The 20,536-nt window shown below is 40.2% G+C and overlaps 1 protein-coding gene across 2 annotated transcripts in view; it reads right to left on the bottom strand.

Moving 5' to 3' along the window:
* The window catches only part of hdac6 (histone deacetylase 6), a 66,963-nt gene extending 61,541 nt beyond the window's left edge, over nt 1-5,422 (bottom strand). For both annotated transcript variants that reach the window (XR_013817372.1, XM_079828017.1), the window contains exons 1-4: nt 5,106-5,422; nt 4,528-4,679; nt 4,000-4,110; nt 2,622-2,707 (exon numbers count right to left, since the gene is read on the bottom strand). Coding sequence is in view for 1 of the 2 variants with exons in the window: in XM_079828017.1 (XP_079684143.1) it covers nt 2,622-2,707; nt 4,000-4,110; nt 4,528-4,590 (260 nt within the window). In the remaining variant the exon portion in view is untranslated. The remainder of the gene's footprint in view (nt 1-2,621; nt 2,708-3,999; nt 4,111-4,527; nt 4,680-5,105) is intronic.
* Nucleotides 5,423-20,536: the final 15,114 nt, after the last annotated feature.

The raw sequence follows: 20,536 nt of genomic DNA, 5'->3' as shown, positions 1-20,536 counted from the left end.
GAACTTTACATGACGCACTTATGTCCACTCGTCATCATCCTTGTGGGCGGCATCTGGACATTGATTGGTTTGTAAACGGACGTGCGTCTGACATCAGCGTCTTTGATAAGAATGAATGAACGGACGCATATCACCGCCACTATTGAACAGTGCGCATTGCTTGACTATTTTTTATTCGTTACGTTTAAAAGTGGACATTTCAAGCTTTATATACACATATTTCTCATGTTTGTGAGGCAGTAGACGCTGAGTTTGGGTTTATTTGAGACGCTCCAGTTCATGTGCAAAGCATGTGATCGCTCCCGTGATTATTGTCTGCTATTAGACTTTTTGCTTCTTATTTATTAAATCCAGGCAATTATCTGATTAAACGTTGATTAAAATCAAGATACAATTTATACAAAACGAAATTCCCATTAAAGAAATGCTTTCTAAGCAAAATCATACAAAATTTCGTTCAAAATTATTTCTGACTTTCCGTCTTCTGACATATTGCGCATATTTTCACTTTTCATAATCAATGTAGCCGAGATTGAATTTAAAAATAACATTATAATATTTAAACATAAACAGGAACTTCCTGTAAATGGTCTGAAAGTCCGAACCATACATAAAATGCTTTCACACTAGAAACGAACCGAACCTTTGTTCAGTTTGATCCGGACCGAGACCACCTCTTTTCGTCGGACCAAATTTCGTCTGTTTGGTCCGGACCGTGGTACGGGGGAGGTTTCACACCTGTAATTTTGATTTGAACCAAACTGAAAAGTCCGAAAATCCGGACCAAACAAGGTAGGTGTGAAAACGCCCTAAATCGGCCACCGTAGGAGTTAAAACGAAATCGGAATTGAGAGGAACAGAAACTAATATTCACTGGATGGTCATATACCTTTTCACCACTAGATGGGGGAAAATATCACACAGTGTATCTTTAAACAGTTGAGTTTTACCGTTTTTGAATCCATTCAGCCGATCTCCGGGTCTGGTGGATATTTTTCCTATTTAAAACTTGACTCTTCTGTAGTTACTTCATGTACTAAGACCGACGGAAAATGAAAAGTTGTGATTTTCTAGACCGACATGGCTAGGAACTATACTCTCATTCCTGCGTAATAATCAAGAGCTGTGAGCCGTCCCATGAGTGCAGCGGCGCAATGATATTACACAGCGCCTGAAAATATTCCCCAGCACTCTCTGAGACATATCGGTCTAGAAAATCACAACTTTTAATTTTCCGTCGGTTTTAGTACATGAAGTAACTACAGAAGAGTCAAGTTTTAAATTGGAAAAATATGGAAACTCTTTGGTCATTTTTTGAGCGAGATGCTAACGGCCTAATCAGATTCAATGATCTATGCTAAGCTATGCTAAAAGTACTACCGCCAGACCAGTGGCGGCTACTGGTCTGTCAGAGAGGGGAAGCTCATTTTCGGCCTACATCATAAAATTGTCTATTTATTTAAAAGTAAATTCTGCCCTACGTTCCTTTTCAAGAAAATGGTCTGTGACCCTGTCGTACCAACTAGGAGTCTTTTCAAGTGACTTGAGTGTCCTCTCAAGAGGCATGGCCAGCAGTACATTTTATTTGTCACAGCACTTCCAGTCAGCCAGCTAACTTTGTTATACCAGGAGAGCTGAAAAGACCTGTTATTTTTCCCTATCTTTTGCACTAAATCAATCTTAGGTGTTGATCTGCTGTTTAATTCTAAGTTTTTCCTCGTAAGGAACACTTTTAAATGGCTTCGCCAAAATCAGGTCGACAATATTAGCACCGTCTGCCATCGTGCGCAGTTTCACCCACAACGCCAGCCTAGCCTACTAACGTTATATGAATGAATGAATGAATGAATGAATGAATGAAGGAGTGAATAATTGAAGTGAATAAAAGAAGTGTATAATTGTGTGAAATGTATGATGAAAATCAAGCAATTTCGCCAAGCAAATATCAAAGAAATAGGTTGCAGCAGTTTTTATTTCGACTGAACTTGAGAAATCAGCGATGGGACTGAGCGCGAATAGCTTCAGTGATTCCTTATAGTACAGAATCGCTGTCAGTCAAAAGGAGATGCAGTCTTTCGACAGACCCTCCAATCATCACGCAGAAGCTCGGAGTCCGGGCCAGCCCACTCCCCATTCACCCCCAGAGACGCTGAGCGTCCGTGGGCGGGACATAATCGCAGCGTTTATCCAATGACCGTCTAGTTTCGAAGCGCTGAAAAAAACCGTTCAAAGCAGCCCCATTGAAGTCAATGGACGCTGGGCTTCAATAGGGAAATGCACTGTGACGCTGCGGGAATGTATGAGAAGGAAATCGAGTCAGCCGACCTGCTATATGTAACTGATTCTGAACGAACTCGTCTTTGAGATGAACGTTTTCTAACGCATTTTTAGTCAATAAAATGTTAATACAATAGTACATATTTGACCATTAATTTTGTGACATTATAAGGGAAGCCGAGCTTCCCTTGCAGTCTTAAAGAAATCGCCACTGCGCCAGACCCGGAGATCGGCTGAATCGAGTCGAAAACGATAAAACTCAACTGTTCAACTCTAGAGGAGTCGGAAAATTAGCCTATTTTCAAAAATAGTGGCGTGTTCCTTTAACCATTCTGAAGCATCACCTAGCATCCCAGAGGCAGTGAAAGCGAGTGAAGGCATCTATGTAGACAAGACCTGTTCCTGTTGCTTTGGTTTTCCCACGCACATCCTAAAAAACATGCCAAGAACATTCAAACAGCTGTTTCAGAAGCACTCTATCCACATAACATGCAATCCCATAAAATAAAATACTGCATGCTCAAATTTTAATTAAAGGTGCCCTGCCACACAAAACCACTTCTACTTGTATTTTTTTAAACATGTTAGGTCCATATGTGTTTGTGTTGTCATGAATGTGAAAATGAACTGCCTGAGCTCATTACTATTCATGAGCTCGCCCAGTTGAGACCGAGCCCACATTTATCTAGCTCAATGACTGTTTTCAGGACTTATTTTCCGATAATTACTAATTATCATCCCACTTATTATACAGCTACTTGCCAAAACAAAAAAGAAACATAACACAATGGGTCTTTAAAAATTATTTTGCTACCGTTTCATGGCTTCCGCTGGCAAAATTGGCTAGCTGTTAGCCAATCAGAGTCAAGGAGCTTAGCTCATTGAATATTAATGAAAACTGGCACAAATCGAGCTGAGTCTTCCTGCAGGCTTTCTATACCACACTAGAATGGCTTGAAACAAGGCATTTTTTCCACAAAACATGTGACAGAGTCCATGGTAGAACTTCAGACATTTCCACAAAAGTAATGAAATACATGTGGCAGGGCAGCTTTAAAAACCAACTCCATACACGACATCATAGATGCATTAGTGACAAAGTTGGGGAGCTACTTTGAAATGGTCTTACACACTACAAACTACTTGTAATTTAAATTAGTTAAAGGATTAGTTCCCTTTTAAATAAATTTTTGCTGATCATTTCCTCACCGCCATGTAATCCAAGATGTTCATGTCTTTCTTTCTGCAGTCGAGAAGAAATTAAGGTTTTTGATGAAAACATTCAGATGGTTTGGCTAGATTAGACCCTTATTCATCATCTGGTATCGTTTAAAGCCTTTGAAGCTGCACTGAAACTGTCATTTGGACCTTGAACCGTTTGGAGCCCATTGAAGTCCATTATATGGAGAACAACCCTGGAATGTTTTCATCAAAAACCTTAATTTCTTCTCAACTGCAGAAAGAAAGACATGGACATCTTGGATGACATGGGGGTGAGTAAATTATCAGCAAAAGTTTATTTAAAAGTCAACTAATCCTTTAAGTACAGTAAAGCTAGCATTTTGAGCTACATGACAAGGGAAGAATTGGTCAGGGGGGGATAAATTGTTAGGAAAAATATGTTGCAATGACAAAAATATTTGTTTTATGCATGCAGAATATTTTATATAGTCATTTCTTGACAGGTTTGAAGAGAAAACAAAGTGTCTCTGAAGCGTTTACCAGGTTTTGTAGTTCATTGCTCATCTCCTCCTCCACTTTGCTCCGATCCATTCTACCTTTCCTCCGTGCCTCCTGTAGACTCTTCTTAAGGTTCGGGTTGTTGTTTTCTCTCTGAAGAGCACAAAGGTTTTTTTTTAGAGGGAATTAAACACAGCAGAAGCTTATAAACAGGAATACAAATAAAGCACATCTGCCCTTTAAAAATGAGCAAAACAGAGCCTGACGCTGCTAGAGATCAAGTGGGCAAACTTCACCAATATCTGTGGATTATTAACTACTCATGTACAAACTGATTAAAACACCAGCGCGGATTCAACCGAGGGCTTTATTTTAGTGTAATTATATATTAAAGTACTGATTAATAATGACAAACTAGATGTACTTAATATAGGGTTAGGGTTTGGTTGAGGGTTAGTTGCATGCACATATGCATAATTTACTGTTATTACTATGGTAAGTACTTTTAACAAGGACATTATTTTTTAGCATATGTAATTTTTAGCATATGCAATGTAAAGGAGACTTTACTTTGGTTTCTGGTGTTCCTCTCGGAGAACGAGTCGAACCTTTGGATTCTGGGACAGGATCCATCAGTGGAGGATTTTACTGATCCACACCAAAGACCTTGAAACGTGACAGGTGCTCAAAACATCTACATCAAAAGTCCAAACTTGGGGAAACTGCATAATGTATAAGAAAGAATAAAGGTTATTGCAGATGCTACACTTGTTTTTTTATTGTATATACAGAATAAATGACCCATAAATGTAATGTGTAAAGTTATGTTTACGCTGTGGATATAGCAGTTCATAACCCGATAGTTTTTTTTTTTAAAGGGATTTCATTTTTGTTTTGTGATTCTTTATAACCAATATAATAACAATACACAACATTAACTAAAAGATAAAGATACTAAATAATAACTGAAATCATCCACCCATTCTGCTTCTGAATCATTCTACTCCACAATATCAAAATGAGATGCACAAAACAGATTATCTCTATTAAAAATAGCATCTAGGAAATGTTAAGTGACAGATGTCACTAGAATCTACAGATTTATTATAGACATTTTGTATATTATAGACACAACATTTGTTACTTACTGCTTTCAGAAATGTGTGATGTATGACTCGATGTGTGTAAGAACAGAATAGCTGTCAGATGTTTGTGAAATGTTGGTGTTTATGAAAAAGCTGCCAGATATTTGAGCCTCAAGCTGTTCGCTTTCCTAAGTGTCCGTGCCTGTTATTATTCTCTGGATTGGACATAGAAGTGGAAAATGGACGTATCCAAATGGGGACCGCATAGGAAAAACAACTGAAAAATAAGCATTCATACGAAAAAGAGCACAATAACGTTTTTGTTTGGAAATGCTAAAGGCTAACTCACGCCCAACTATACACAGCAGAAGCGCAGATCTAGAAGTGTTTTCTCTGAGGCATTAAGCGGTTCCTCCTCTAGGGGGCGCGTGGAGGCTCAAATTTCAGCACGGCTGAATGCGAAATCGCTTATTTCAACTTTTTAATTTGTTTTCTGTTGGGTTTTATAGGCTCTATGTATGTATGTATGAATTATGTTTTACTTTTGTAAACTTTTGTTTAATTGTAAGTAACCTGTGCAATTTTGCTTTGTATTTGTATTTTTGATACCTTGGCATTTAATAAAAAAATAATAATATTAATGCGAAATCGCCCCATTTGTAGTGGTGTCCGAGACCATAGTGGACGTTATTGAGTCCCACAATGCACCACAAATCTAAATTAAAATGTAAAAAAAAACACACACATAATCAAGATGTAATTAAAATCATGTTTCCCCCTCCCACTCCATCAATAACTAATGATTTAATTGAAGAACATACAGTTTTAGGTTAATTAGTATTATAAATCAATAATCCCCCAGTGTCTGTTAATAAGAAGGTCAAGCAGACTTGTCATAATTACAGCAAAAATACTGAAAATAGCGTTTTCAATTTTTTAGATACCACAACCCCCCAAATATTATCATCCTTGTGCGAGGGTATGGCATAACATGAAAAAGAAAGCTGTATATTTTCATGTATAATTTATACAGTGAAAAAATTATATTATAAATATGTGTAAAATATTATTTGGAAAATATCTAGCCTCTAAAATATCTAACAATGTTATTACATACATTGTTAGATGTATAATTTATTTATTTACATTTTTATGATATATTTATTATTTTAATCCAATTTATTCATTTATTTTATTTAATATTTTTAAATAATTATTTGTTTTTACACCGTTTTTTCAAGATTCAAGATTCAAGATTCAAGAGTTTTATTTGTCACATACACAGTTATATACACAATATACAACTGGCAGTGAAATGTAAACAGGTCCGCTCCATGGACAGTGCAAATAACAGTTACAAGAACACAAGGGAAATTAAAATAGAAATAGAATAAAATTAGAATAAAAAGTATTAACATAAGTAGAGTTATAAATAAATCAAGTAAGATAAAAATAGGAAATAAGATAAAAATAAAAAAATAAAATAAAAATATAAAATATAAAGTAAGTGGATATGATAAGTGAGATAAACTGTAGACTTAAAAATAAGTGGTTAACATAAAATATATATATATATTTATATATAGAGAAGTATGATGTGCATGCAATAGGTATAATTGCAAATCGGAGTATAATGTGCAAACAGGAGTATAATGTGCAAACAGGAGTATAATGTGCAAACAGGTTTATTACAGGTTTTTCTTATAAGATTTTACTCCTGCTTTAGCCCATATATGGGATGCTTTGAATTTTGTCTTATTGTGCAATTTGACCCCTGACCCCCTTACATAAATTGAGAAAAATGAAAACAGAAAAAATAACAAATAAATAAATAAATAATTAAATCAAAAGAACCAGTGTGAACTGGTTAATTGTGTTCATATCTCTTTTTTAATATCTCTTTGTATTATATATTAACATATACTTTCTATAATAGTAAGAGAAGAGTTGTTTGCGGTTATTTTCAATATGTTAAAGTTCTTGTGAACCAGAAATAGCAACTGAGCAGCCGATACAGTTCGGCTCAATGAACCGGTTCTTTTCGGACAGTTCGGCTCAATGAACCGGTTCTTTTCGGACAGTTCGGCTCAATGAACCGGTTCTTTTCGGACAGTTCGGCTCAATGAACCGGTTCAAAAAGCCGATTCATAGGTTCCTGACGTCATCATGCATTTATTTTATGCTTTTTTATGCATTTCTCAGTTCCATGTTATATCAAGGAAACACTCAAATAAAGTAAAATGTGGCAATGCCTATTGAAACACTCAAATAAAGTTATTTGCGTGAGTGTGCCTTTCATTCACGTAAGTTTTTTTGTGTTCAAGATTTACAAAAATTATATGAGCATGTACAACATAAATCCATTTTCCAACCTGTGTTTTTATCGCACCCTGAATCATTATGGTACACTTATAACGAGTGTTTATATTGGGACTATTTCAGGCCAGACTGGTAGGAACAGCGGCGGAGGAGCACAGTCCCTGCGTGACTCGCCATAGACATGAACAGAGAGAAGTAGTTCCGGCTGCAATGTTCCTCCGCTAAAGGCTTTACGTTAACGTGTTTGTGGTTACAGTTTCATTCGCGGATCCGTTATGTCGGATACGACTGACCAATATTGAGTAGCCTGTGCATAACGCAGATATGTTACATGTCTAAAATAGCCTATTTAGAAAGAATAAACCAGTCTTATAAATGTATACATTTCACTTAACAGTTTAAAATATAACCTGCATGCACAACTACAGTAAAATGTATTTACATCTCTCAACAGAAAGGTTTTTGCATGATTTAATAAAATGTTATTTAATGACAGTAGTCATAATGAGCATATTTCCAGGACGTCGCCAAACTCAATTATCAGAGTCCTCTGTAATCCTCGGCAAACTTCAACAGACGTTTGAACCGACTCGTTCGGTTCATTTTGAGTTCTCGGTAATCCTCGGCAAACTTCGACAGATGTTTGAACCGACTCGTTCGGTTCATTTTGAATCCTCGGCAAACTTCGACAGCTGATTGAACCGGCTCATTCAGTTCTTTTTTAATTGGACATGCTACTTCGGCTTTTGCGTACTCAACCCGTAACTAAGGTTTGATTCAGTTCAATGAATGAATCGGCTCAAAAGAACGATTCGTTCAAGAACCGAAAATCACTAACGGGCAGCATTTGTACTCTTATTTCAGCGCAAAACTTCTCATTTTAAATCATGTGGCTTATAGAAAAATCTTTCACGGCAAGCTCTATAAATAAAATGATAATTTCCAGTCAACACAAACGACTGTGATCGGTCCATGATCTCGTCGATATGTTCACCAATTCACCTGCAAAATGTGGTCCAATGAATGGAGAATATACAGTAAAATAGTTAAACACACGGCGTACCAAACCAATTGAACAACACTTCCCCATTCTTTAGCTCCGCTTCTATCGGGAGTCAACTTTACGTCAACTGCCATTCTAGCCACTTGTATTTCTATAGGCGCGCGAGCAGGCGCACTGAAATGACGTCGGTGACGCAGAGCGCGTGCTCGCTGTAGTCTGTGCTGTAACGCTGGAGGTCACTGTTGCATATTTAACAAGTCCTCATGAAATCAAAAGTGACCATATTTACTTCGCTAGCACAGATTACAGGTTTTAGGATGAACAATGAACCCGTGCAAATTAATACACAGACAGAGAAATGCAGCACTGAAGGAAACTCAGTTGCTATTTCTGGTTCACTAGAACTTTAACATATTGAAAATACCCGCAAACAACTCTTCTCTTACTATTATAGAAAGTATATATTAATATATAATAAAAAGAGATATTAAAAAAGATAGATATGAACACAATTAACCAGTTCACACACTGGTTCTTTTGATTTAATTATTTATTTATTTGTTTGTTTGTTTGTTATTTTTTCTGTTTTCTCAATTTATGTAAGGGGGTCAGGGGTCAAATTGCACAATAAGACAATATTCAAAGCATCCCATATATGGGCTAAAGCAGGAGTAAAATCTTATAAGAAAAACTGTGTAAAAACATATAAACAATGATTTAAAAAGATTAAATAAAATAAATGAATAAATTGGATTAAAATAAATAAATCATAAATAAATCATAAAAATGTAAATAAATAAATTATACATCTAACAATGTATGTAATACATGTAATGTAATAGAGGCTAGATATTTTCTAAATAATATTTTACACATATTTATAATATTAATTTTTCACTGTATAAATTATACATGAAAATATACAGCTTTCTTTTTCATGTTATGCCATACCCTCGCACAAGGATGATAATATTTGGGGGGTTGTGGTATCTAAAAAATTGAAAACTCTATTATCAGTATTTTTGCTGTAATTATGTCTGCTTGACCTTCTTATTAACAGACACTGGGGGATTATTGATTTATTATACTAATTAACCTAAAACTGTATGTTCTTCAATACAATCATTAGTTATTGATGGAGTGGGAGGGGGAAACATGATTTTAATTTACATCTTGATTATGTGTGTGTGTGTGTGTGTGTGTGTGTGTGTGTGTGTGTGTGTGTGTGTGTGTGTGTGTGTGTGTGTGTGTGTGTGTGTGTGTGTGTGTGTGTGTGTGTGTGTGTGTGTGTGTGTGTGTGTGTGTGTGTGTGTGTGTGTGTGTGTGTGTGTGTGTGTGTGTGTGTGTGTGTGTGTGTGTGTGTGTGTGTGTGAGTGTGTGTGTGTGTGTTAACATTTTAATTTAGATTTAGAGTTAGATTATTTTGATATATTAATAATGATATATTGATTTAAGTCAAGTCAAATCAGCTTTATTTCTCTAGCGCTCTTCACACACAGATTAACACTAATGAGAGGAAATTAATTTAGTTTTAGATGAATAGCTAAAGTAAGTTTTTGATTGATTCATTTCTGTTGTAAAACTGATTTAAAAATGTAAAAACGCATGTATATATTGCACAAAGTGAAAACAATAATGTAAATATTACTATATTATTATTATAAGTGTGAATCGAAAAATGTAAAGTGCATTTAAAAAATAAAATGAATAACAAGCATGATTTAATCTCTTAAATATCTTAGTGTGTGTTTGGCCATAATTTAGACTTTTTAAAAAATCTAATTACAGCTTTTTATCTCATAATTAGGACTTTTAATCATAGTTTTGATTTTTAAGTCATAATTTTGTTTTTAAATCCAAAAATGTTATTGTTTTAAATAATTTTTTAAGTCCTAGTTTCAACTGTTCATCTCACAATGACTTGTCATATATTTTACATTTTATCTAATAATGAGGACGTTTACATTCATATTTTCAACATTTTATCTCTTAATTATGACTTTAAAAAATGAGCTGACCAGTAATATAGTTGAATATATAGTGTCCCCAACTGAGCAAACCAAAGCCAAGGCGACGGGATTTATTAATGTAATACTTTTTAAGTCGTCCGGCAGTCCCTTAGTAAGAACCAGCGCTCTATAAAACAATCAACACTAAAGAACAACTACAATAATATAATGAGATATTTTTTGAATGGCTGTCAAAGGAGTAAGATGCTTTTCCTACAGGGTCAATGGGGTCAACCAGCAATTTCTGAGACCATTAAATGTGAAATGACACAAACTAATCATCCCTGCTGGAACATTCGGTTACACTTTATTCTGATGAACTTTGCAACTACATATCAACTAACTCTCATTAGAGTATTAGTAGAGTGTAGTAGGGTTCGGGTTAGTAGAAATCATTGACATGTAGTTGCAAAGTTACTTATAGTCTGTTGGGGAGCATCGAAATAAAGTCTTATTACACTGTAAAATCGAATTAGTTAGCCTTACTTGAAAAAAGCATGCAAACCAATTGCCTTAAAAAAGGAATAGTAGGAATAGTATGTTGTGCTAACAAACACTTAGTTAGTAGAGTTCACTCACACAAGAGTTCTAGTAACTTAAAAAGAACTGTAGAGAGTACTTGATCATTTACATTAGATTTACTCTTGACTTAGTATAGCTACCATTGTTGTTACCATTATTGTGTTTTGCTGAATGTTGAAGTCTGTGTGTGACTCAAACATGGTCAACTGCAAGATATTGGACAAATATAGAGGGATTATATCAACCCAATTAAAAGTTCCACAGGTGATTATGACGTAAGTGTTAGCAATAAAATTGTAAACAATCATTATAGTTAATTTTAAAAGATGATCTTAATTTCTGACTAAATCATTAACTATAATTAATTATCCAGTCAGAAGCCAGGTCAACTTTTAAAAGCAACCTATTTATTACTTCTCTTCCTTTGAAACCAAATAACTGTGATTTCTTGTTGCATCGCTGCATCAGAAAGAGTTATAATATCATAAATGTTCCAAGTGCCCAACCAAAGCGAACACTGATCACCATAATGGTGAGTTTTTTTTTTGTGATTGACAAAATGGCACTCAAACCAATCAATTAATCGTAACTTGGTTTTTCTGAGTAAACAGGGAATAGTATGTGAATAGTACAGATTTTACAATTAAGTTGACACTAAGTAAAGTGTCCATTAGAATCACTGTTGGATTTTATAGTGTAAGCAGACAGTCTACTAATATTCTTATAAGAGTGAGTTGACATGTAGTTGCAAAGTTACTTATGGTTAGTACAATGTCCAAAATATGAATATAGAATGTTTGACTCCAAAAACGTCAAACAAAATGAGTTGCCAATTTATAAGGTGATCAACAGCAGGTTTTTGAGGCTCTTATAAAAGGAGGGCTCTGACCTTGTGACCTGTGCAGATCAGATGCAAAGATGTGATCGTGCGGCTGAAAATCGCCATGTCTTTGCTAGTCAGTTTGTGAGCGCTAACGTACAGGCCTGTACGTGTTGGATGGACCTGTCCTGTGGTTGCTAATCTCTCCGAGTCACTCAGTACCATTTCCCCCTCACTATGGTGCCGACTCCACCAGATAACACGGCTTCACCCTGAATGGAGGAAGCCGATGACAGAAAAAAGCGAACGATGTGCCTTGTGTACCGGGCTTGAAAAAAACGCCCATGCCATTGCTTGCAGCCTTCTTCTGTGCATCTCCTTTTCCCTTCTGCACTTTTTTTATAGAGTCCGGAAAACCAGAAGCCGCCTGCGTTGCACAATGAGGCTCCACTAGAAGCCAGGGGAGCAGAGCTATGTGGTCAACCGTGAGAGATGGAAACAGATGGAGGAGAGGGGAGGGGTGCTATCTGAGAAAGCATCACCAACCAGAGTAAAACTGAGCAACTCAAATCCATATTTCACACCGCTGAGACGTTTTTCCATATCCGCATGGAAGAATTCACGCTATGAAGCCAATTCATCAGCTCAAAGATGCTGGGAAAATATTGTGTATGTGTTTGGGTGAATATCGTGGGCCTTCCTTGACACTCGGTTGGTCAGCATTATGATTTTTGAGTGGTACCACATAGCAACATAATACACCTTAGCAACACCTTGGCAACCACACATAACACCTGAGCATTGTGCCAGTGAGTTTTCAATCATCACACAAATACAAGGTTATGTTAGCTGGCGCAGGCTGATAGGTCCTTAACTCAATCACGTCGCTCTCTATAGGGCACAGCTGATTGATTCCTGCTGTATCAGCAGCCAATGAGCTCGCAGCCCAACTTTCAAAAGGTCAGCATTTGCTTTAGAAGTTGCATCGCCCTCCCACTTCCCCAGCTCCACCTGTATAGATCTGCTACAGCCGGGATTCATGTATGCTTGTACGGCAGCAGCATGTCTAATTTCTGCTTCAGACTGTGCGATTTTGGCAATCCTATAAGATCATTAGAAGTCACACTGTACAACATGGACCTAATAAACTTGGGTATGACGTACATTGCATGCGGAAAGTCCAATTTTCCACATTTTGTTGTTACAGACTTATTCCAAAATGGATTAAATTCATATTTTTTCCCCTCATTTCTACAAACAATACCTCATAATGTCAACATGAAAGACGTTTCATGAAATCTTTGCAAATGCATTAAAAATATTAAATTAAAATAAATCACATGTACATACGTTTTCACAGCCTTTGCTCGATACTTTGGCACCAATTACAGCCTCAAGTCTTTTTGAGTTTGATGCTAAAGCTTGGCACACCTTTTTTTGGGCAGTTTCTCCCATTCTTCTTTGCAGGACCTCTCAAGCTCCATCAGGTTGGATGGGGAGCGTCGGCCATTTTCAGATCTCTCCAGAGATCGGGTTCAAGTCTGGGCTCCGGCTGGGCCACTCAAGGACATTCACAGAGTTGTCCAATAGCAACTCCTTTGTTATCTTGGCCGTGTGCTTAGGGTCATTGTCCTGTTGGAAGATGAACCTTCTCCTCAGTCTGAGGTCCAGAGTGCTCTGGAGCAGGTCTTCATCAAGGATGTCTCTACACATTGCTGCATTCATCTTTCCCTCGATCCTGACTAGTCTCCCAGTTCCTGCCGCTGAAAAACATCCCCACATCATGATGCTGCCACCACCGCGCTTCACTGTAGGGATGGGATTGGTCAGGTGATGAGCGGAGCCTGGTTTCCTCCAGACATGACGCTTGCCATTCAGGCTAAAGAGTTCAATCTTTGTTTCATCTGATCAGATAATTTTGCTTCTCATGGTCTGAGAGTCCTTCAGGTGCCTTTTGGCAAACTCTAGACGGGCTGTCATGTGCCGTCTTTCTTCTGGTTGTTCTTCTGGAAGGTTCTCCTCTCTCCACAGAGAAACACTGGAGCTCTGTCAGAGTGACCATCGGGTTCTGACTAAAGCCCTTTTCCCCCGATCGCTCAGTTTGCCCGGGCGGCCAGCTCTAGGAAGAGTCCTGGTGGCTCCAAACTTCTTCCATTTACGGATGATGGAGGACACTGTGCTCATTGGGACATTTTTCTGTACCCTTCCCCAGATCTGTGCCTCGATACAGTCCTGTCTCTGAGGTCTACAGACAATTCCTTGGACTTCATGGCTTGGTTTGTGCTCTGAGGGCTGCGTCCGAAAACCTCGTCAGCTGACTCGTTGCCTCGCTGCCCTATCAGACAATGGCGTGTAAGGCAGCGTTTGTGCATGAAGGCAACTCACGAAACTAATTTCGGACAGACTTATTAGGCAGTGTAACCTTTTAATGATCAACAGCAAAATAGAGAGAGCTTTGGTGAGAACTAAACAAATATTGAATTACTACATTAGTAATTTCTCACCAGAAATTACATCAAAAGTGGAAAATGTTGGTAAAAAACGTACATTTACACACAAACTGACCAGCAAACGCAACTTTCGGATGCCGGAAAGTTTTCCCAGGTCAACTGTCACAGAATGGAACGCACAGGATTGTGGGATATCAAAGGCAGTGAAGGATGCATCTATGCTGCTTTTAAAAATCCATCAGATGAAGGTCTCTCAGGAGACAGGAAGTGAAGCTAACATTAGATTCGGACGTGCCTTGGTGCTAGCCTGGTCCTATCAGACTCTCCTACATTTCATTTGTTCAGAGTCTGGCCACTCTCCATTGACAAGCGTTTACTTCCTTGTAGGCGGGTACTCTGCTGAAGTTTAAAACTATTGGATCTGTCTTAACCAATCGCAAACATTTGGTTGTGACGTATGTCATGCGGCGTTCGCCTTTATTTCCCACATGGAAGTCCGCAAATAAATGTGCAGCCACCTCAGTGATAAAACCTTGTGCATTCGGATTGAGATTTATTCACGGTGGAGGGGAGAGTTTTGTGATCAGGAACGGCTGCTCTCGTGGTCCATTACATGATTGTATATGCTGTAAATATGCTGTCATATGCTTTGTATGATAAGAATAAATGCTGCCGTAAATAACGGCCCAATTCAAATGTTTACGTGCTTTTCTTCTTTTTATTTTTGAGAGGTGATGAAATATATTGCTCTTGTAAATATTGGCCAGCATTTAAAGAAATACAAGTCTAGAAATGCATCCATACAGCGCAGCCGTACGGTGGTCTGCAGGGGTCAAAAAGGATATAACCAGTGAAATTTGAAGTGATATATTCTTGAAAACTCAGAGATGTGGATTCGGACAGCAATTAAATCACCACACGACCTCTGTGTTTGTCTAAAGCAGTCGGTCATTCGGCCGGGGATTTTTACACAAGTGGTGGGAGACGGACGGCAATAGAATCACTGACTAGACGCTGTAAATTATGACAATACCTTCCAACCGCACACGAAACAATTACCGTCCGAATAGAGCTTCAGCAACTACTTCACCATTAATGGAGCGATCTGGAAAATCACACTTTTCCCAGGACACAACATCATGGCCACCAAAAAAACTCAGCAAAGATTGTTTTGCTCCGGCTTTAACTTCAGGATATTCGGCACATTCTCCAAACATTTGTTTGGAGAAAACCTAAGACTATACAGCAGTCCCAGACGGAGTACTGAAGGAAAATGAAAATTGAGGGGAAGTACGTAGTAGTGTTGTAGTACTCGAGACCGTTCTTAAGACCATTTTTTGATGGTCTTGGTCTTGTCTCGGTCTCGACTGCATTTCTCCTCTGTCTTGTCTTGATCTCGGACTAAGAGGACTCGGGATTTTATCTCAAGACCAGTTAAGACCACAACTGCAAGGATATCACCAAATTGCCGGTGCATTGTCTGATTTTACATCATTAATGTGATTTGATGTAAAACTTACAGCTTAAAATGCAATCAATAACTTCTTTGTAATGTGATTTGTTGTGTTACTGAGCTGCTGGGTTCAAAATCAGTGCAGGATTGTCTCAAAAATGCCCAAAATTAATATAAATGCCCACAAAACATAGAATATAATTAAGCAATATCGCAAGAGCAAGAGAGCTGTTTTCATGAATATAAGCGTGATTGCAAATGATATTGATTTATACAAACGTTCAATAAACAAGAAGTTAATATTAAATTACACATTTTAAACTGTCTTTGCTAATTCAGCAACATTTCGTTATTAAATGAGCTGCTTTGATCAAATCGGTTGAATAAATGATTCCGTGACTGTAAAATAATGTTAATGTTTTAATGTTAAATTAATCTGAAAATTATTTATGCAGGTGTAATTGTATAAGTAATTTCTCAGACAGTAGATATGGATCTTTTAGATGAATTTAAGGAGTGCTGGTCTGGTCTTGGTCTTGACTCGGTCTCGCCATGTCTTGGTCTTGTCTTGGTCTTGGTCTTGGTCTTGGTCTCGCCATGTCTTGGTCTTGTCTTGGTCTTGGTCTTGTCTTGGTCTTGTCTTGGTCTTGTCTTGGTCTTGGTCTCGCCATGTCTTGGTCTTGTCTTGGTCTTGTCTTGGTCTTGGTCTTGGTCTTGGTCTTGTCTTGGTCTTGTCTTGGTCTTGTCTTGGTCTTGGTCTTGGTCTTGGTCTTGGTCTTGTCTTGGTCTTGTCTTGGTCTTGTCTTGGTCTTGGTCTTGGTCTTGGTCTTGGTCTTGGTCTTGGTCTTGTCTTGGCTTGTCTTGGTCTCTGCACACGCTGGTCTTGGTCTCGACTTGGTCTCGGTTTAGGTGGTCTTGACTAAAACACTAGTACGTAGGAGGGTACTCCAAAGGCAGCATTTTCCACGTTTCGGACGCAGCCATTGAATCGTAAGCTACGACGCAAGATAGTATAGAAGAATAAAACGTCAACAGCACGCACTAGTGGTAAACAGAGCAAGATGAATCTCACTGTGGTAAATGGGGTTTTTATGTGTGCTAAAAAAAGAGGAGGAAGAGAAAGAGGGGAATATGGACGCGATCATAAGGGAAAAGAGGCCAACTTGGCATGCCAATTTCGCAAATGGAACTTAGTTTAAAATTTTAGCGCCATGATGAAAACGGCATTTCATGTTGCATTGTTATTGGCTCATTTGTAGACGTAGGTCGTAGCAACACACTGTGAGATCATCATGCTAAGTTTCTGACATTGTCTTCAGTGAACTTGATTGGTAATCTTTCGTCTGGGACAGCTTCGCGCTTTGGCCACATTACCGCCTCGGGTGTGCATTATTTTTCATAATTCAACCACGCGAAGTCCCATGTATTTTTATAATTCAATGGCATGAGTCAATTATTCCTTACTTAATGAATATCAAGAACGATGCTGTACTGTTTAGGAAGCGACATGATCAGATACTTTTAGTTAAGGCTTCACCATATACACTCACCTACAGGATTATTAGGAACATCTGTTCAATTTCTCATTAATGCAATTATCTAATCAACCAATCACATGGCAGTTGCTTCAATGCATTTAGGGGTGTGGTCCAGGTCAAGACAATCTCCTGAACTCCACACTGAATGTCGGAATGGGAAAGAAAGGGGATTTAAGCCATTTTGAGCGTGGTATGGTTGTTGGTGCCAGACGGGCCAGTCTGAGTATTTCACAATCTGCTCAGTTACTGGGATTTTCACGCACAACCATTTCTAGGGTTTACAAAGAATGGTGTGAAAAGGGAAAAACATCCAGTATGCGGCAGTCCTGTGGGCGTCAGGTCAGAGGAGAATGGGCCGACTGATTCAAGCTGATAGAAGAGCAACTTTGACTGAAATAACCACTCGTTACAACCGAGGTCTGCAGCAAAGCATTTGTGAAGCCACAACACACACAACCTTGAGGCAAATGGGCTACAACAGCAGAAGACCCCACCGGGTACCACTCATCTCCACTACAAATAGGAAAAAGAGGCGACAATTTGCACCAGCTCACCAAAATTGGACAGTTGAAGACTGGAAAAATGTTGCCTGGTCTGATGAGTCTCGATTTCTGTTGAGACATTCAGATGGTAGAGTCAGAATTTGGAGTAAACAGAATGAGAACATGGATCCATCATGCCTTGTTCCCACTGTGCAGGCTGGTGGTGGTGGTGTAATGGTGTGGGGGATGTTTTCTTGGCACACTTTAGGCCCCTTAGTGCCAATTGGGCATCGTTTAAATGCACGGCCTACCTGAGCATTGTTTCTGACCATGTCCATCCCTTTATGAGCACCATGTCCCCATCCTCTGATGGCTACTTCCAGCAGGATAATGCACCGTCACAAAGCTCCAATCATTTCAAATTGGTTTCTTGAACATGACAATGAGTTCACTGAACTAAAATGGCCCCCACAGTCACCAGATCTCCACCCAATAGAGCATCTTTGGGATGTGGTGGAACGGGAGCTTCGTGCCCTGGATGTGCATCCCACAAATCTCCATCAACTGCAAGATGCTCTCCTATCAATATGGCCAACATTTCTAAAGAATGCTTTCAGCACCTTGTTGAATCAATGCCACGTAGAATTAAGGTAGTTCTGAAGATGAAAGGGGGTCAAACACAGTATTAGTGTGTGTTCCTAATAATCCTTTAGGTGAGTGTAGACATCAAAGCAGAGACATGGCAAAGCCAGGATGGAAAAAACATCACATTTCTTTCCATCAAGACGTGCATCAATTGTCAGGGTTCTGTCACTTCGGTCTAGTTCACTCTTGGTTTGTGACAGAGCCCTGACACTCCTGTATTGTTTGTCTTGCCTCGTGTGAGCGCGCGGCTTTGAGCATGCTCAAGCTGCGTGCTCTTCTGTCCTTGTGTTTTGTGTGCGGGGCGTGGTGTTCGGATCCCAGCACTTCGGTCTAGTTTGGGTTTCAGTTTTGTGTTGGGATTCGGACATTCATGCTCCGCGTGTTTGTTTTGTCCTGTGAGCGTTTGCTCTTCTGTCTGTGTGTTCTGTGTAGCACACGGCTCATGTTTTCATCGGCCGTGTGCTTTCATGTTTTGTCTTATGTTGTGTAGCACGTGGTTGGTGTTTTTTCACTGGCTACGTGCTACGTCATGTTGTCGTGTTTTGTGTGAACATGCAGCTGATGAGTTCTCATTAGCTGCATGTTCATGTTTGGTGTGAGCACATGTCTTGTTAAGTGTTTCTTTGTGCCATGTGCTTGTGTCCATTGTCTAACCCCGCCCACCTTGTTTCCTGATTATTGGTTAATTTGCCCCACCTGTCTTCCCTCGTTACCCTCTTTTGTTTGTTCCCTATTTAATCTCCTTGTGTTTGCAGTCCAGTGCGGAATCGTCGTCGAATGTACCTCTTGTTTCCCTGCTCCTGTCAAGTCATGCCAAGCCAAGCCAAGCCAAGTAAAGTCAAGTCAAGTCAAGTCTGTTTTTCCCCCTCGGGGTAGTTTTGTTTTGTTTTGTCTTGTTTTTTGTTTTATTTTTATCATTAAAAGCCCATATTTTCTCTGCATCTGAGTCCTCGCCTCATCCCTTCAACAAACCCTGACAGAACGATTCCGCCAAAATGAGGACTCAGCAGAAGAAGGGCTCACCTCATCCACCAGCCTCCACTGTCTCCAGCCCTCTCTACCAGTGCATGCTCCAGTTCAGGGCCTTGAGCTCCCTTCACCAAGAGGGGGCTGATCTAAGAAGGTTTGCCCTGGAATTCAGCAGCGCTGCTGAGGGTCTGGGGTTCAACGATGCTGCTCTCAAGGACCTTTTCAACTACGCCCTTGATGAGCCCCGTGACTGGTGGGTTATGAGAGCGCTGGATCACCTGACATTTGGGGAATTTGTGGAGTTTCTCTTTCACCAGGTGACTAAGTCAGCCATTGATGCTGCAGCTCCTCCAGCGGCGGCTGTCAGCACTCTAGCTCCTCCAGAGGCGGCAGTCAGTGGAAGCCCCAGCCCTCCGATGACCCGGAAACGGAGTAGGAGGAGGAAAAAGAACCGGCCCGACTCAACTGTCTCCAATCCAGTGGGGGCAACACACCCTGCAGGTTTGCCCATGTTGAGTGTGTCCGCTGCAGGTTTGCAAGAGTTGGCCGAAGACTCTGCAGCATCCACAGAGGCGGCTGTAGACGCTGCAGCACCCCCGGAGGCAGCCGAAGAGGCTGCAGCTTCCCCGGAGGCGGCCGTAAAGGCTGCAGCACCCCCGGAGGCGGTAAGCACCCGACCACTGCCTCATTCTCGAAGGAGGAGGAGGAGGAGGAAGAAGGCTTTCTCCATCCTACATGGCCCAGAGGCCATCCCAGAGCTTGCTGCCCGCCCAGAGGAGCCACCCAGGCGTCTTGCCCTGCCCGAGCCCCCCAGGCGTCTTGCCCTGCCCGAGCCACCCAGGCGTCTTGCCCTGCCCGAGCCACCCAGGCGTCTTGCCCTGCCCGAGCCACCCAGGCGTCTTGCCCTGCCCGAGCCACCCAGGCGTCTTGCCCTGCCCGAGCCACCCAGGCGTCTTGCGCTGCCCACGCCACCCATTCGCTTTGCCCTGCCAGCCACAGCCCCTGACCCGAGGCCGGTGAGGTCTCCGGCCCCTGATCAATGTCTGGTAATGACTCTGTCTCCCGTCCTGTGTCCTGTCCTGCCTCCGGCTCCTGTCCTGATTCCTGGGAGGGTCCCAGTCAGCCATCCAGACCCGCCAGAGCCCGCCTGGCCCGTCCGTCTGGCACCACCCTGGCCTTCTGCCAGGATTCCTGAACCGCCGGAGCCCATCTGGTCCATCCCTCCAGCATCCCCCTGGCCTTCAGCCAGGACTCCTGACCCGCCGGAGCCTGCCTGGTCCGTCC

This window comes from Gobio gobio, assembly GCF_949357685.1.
Source record: "Gobio gobio genome assembly, chromosome: 10".
NCBI lineage: Eukaryota > Metazoa > Chordata > Actinopteri > Cypriniformes > Gobionidae > Gobio > Gobio gobio.
This window is presented reverse-complemented; position numbering and strand designations above follow the sequence as displayed.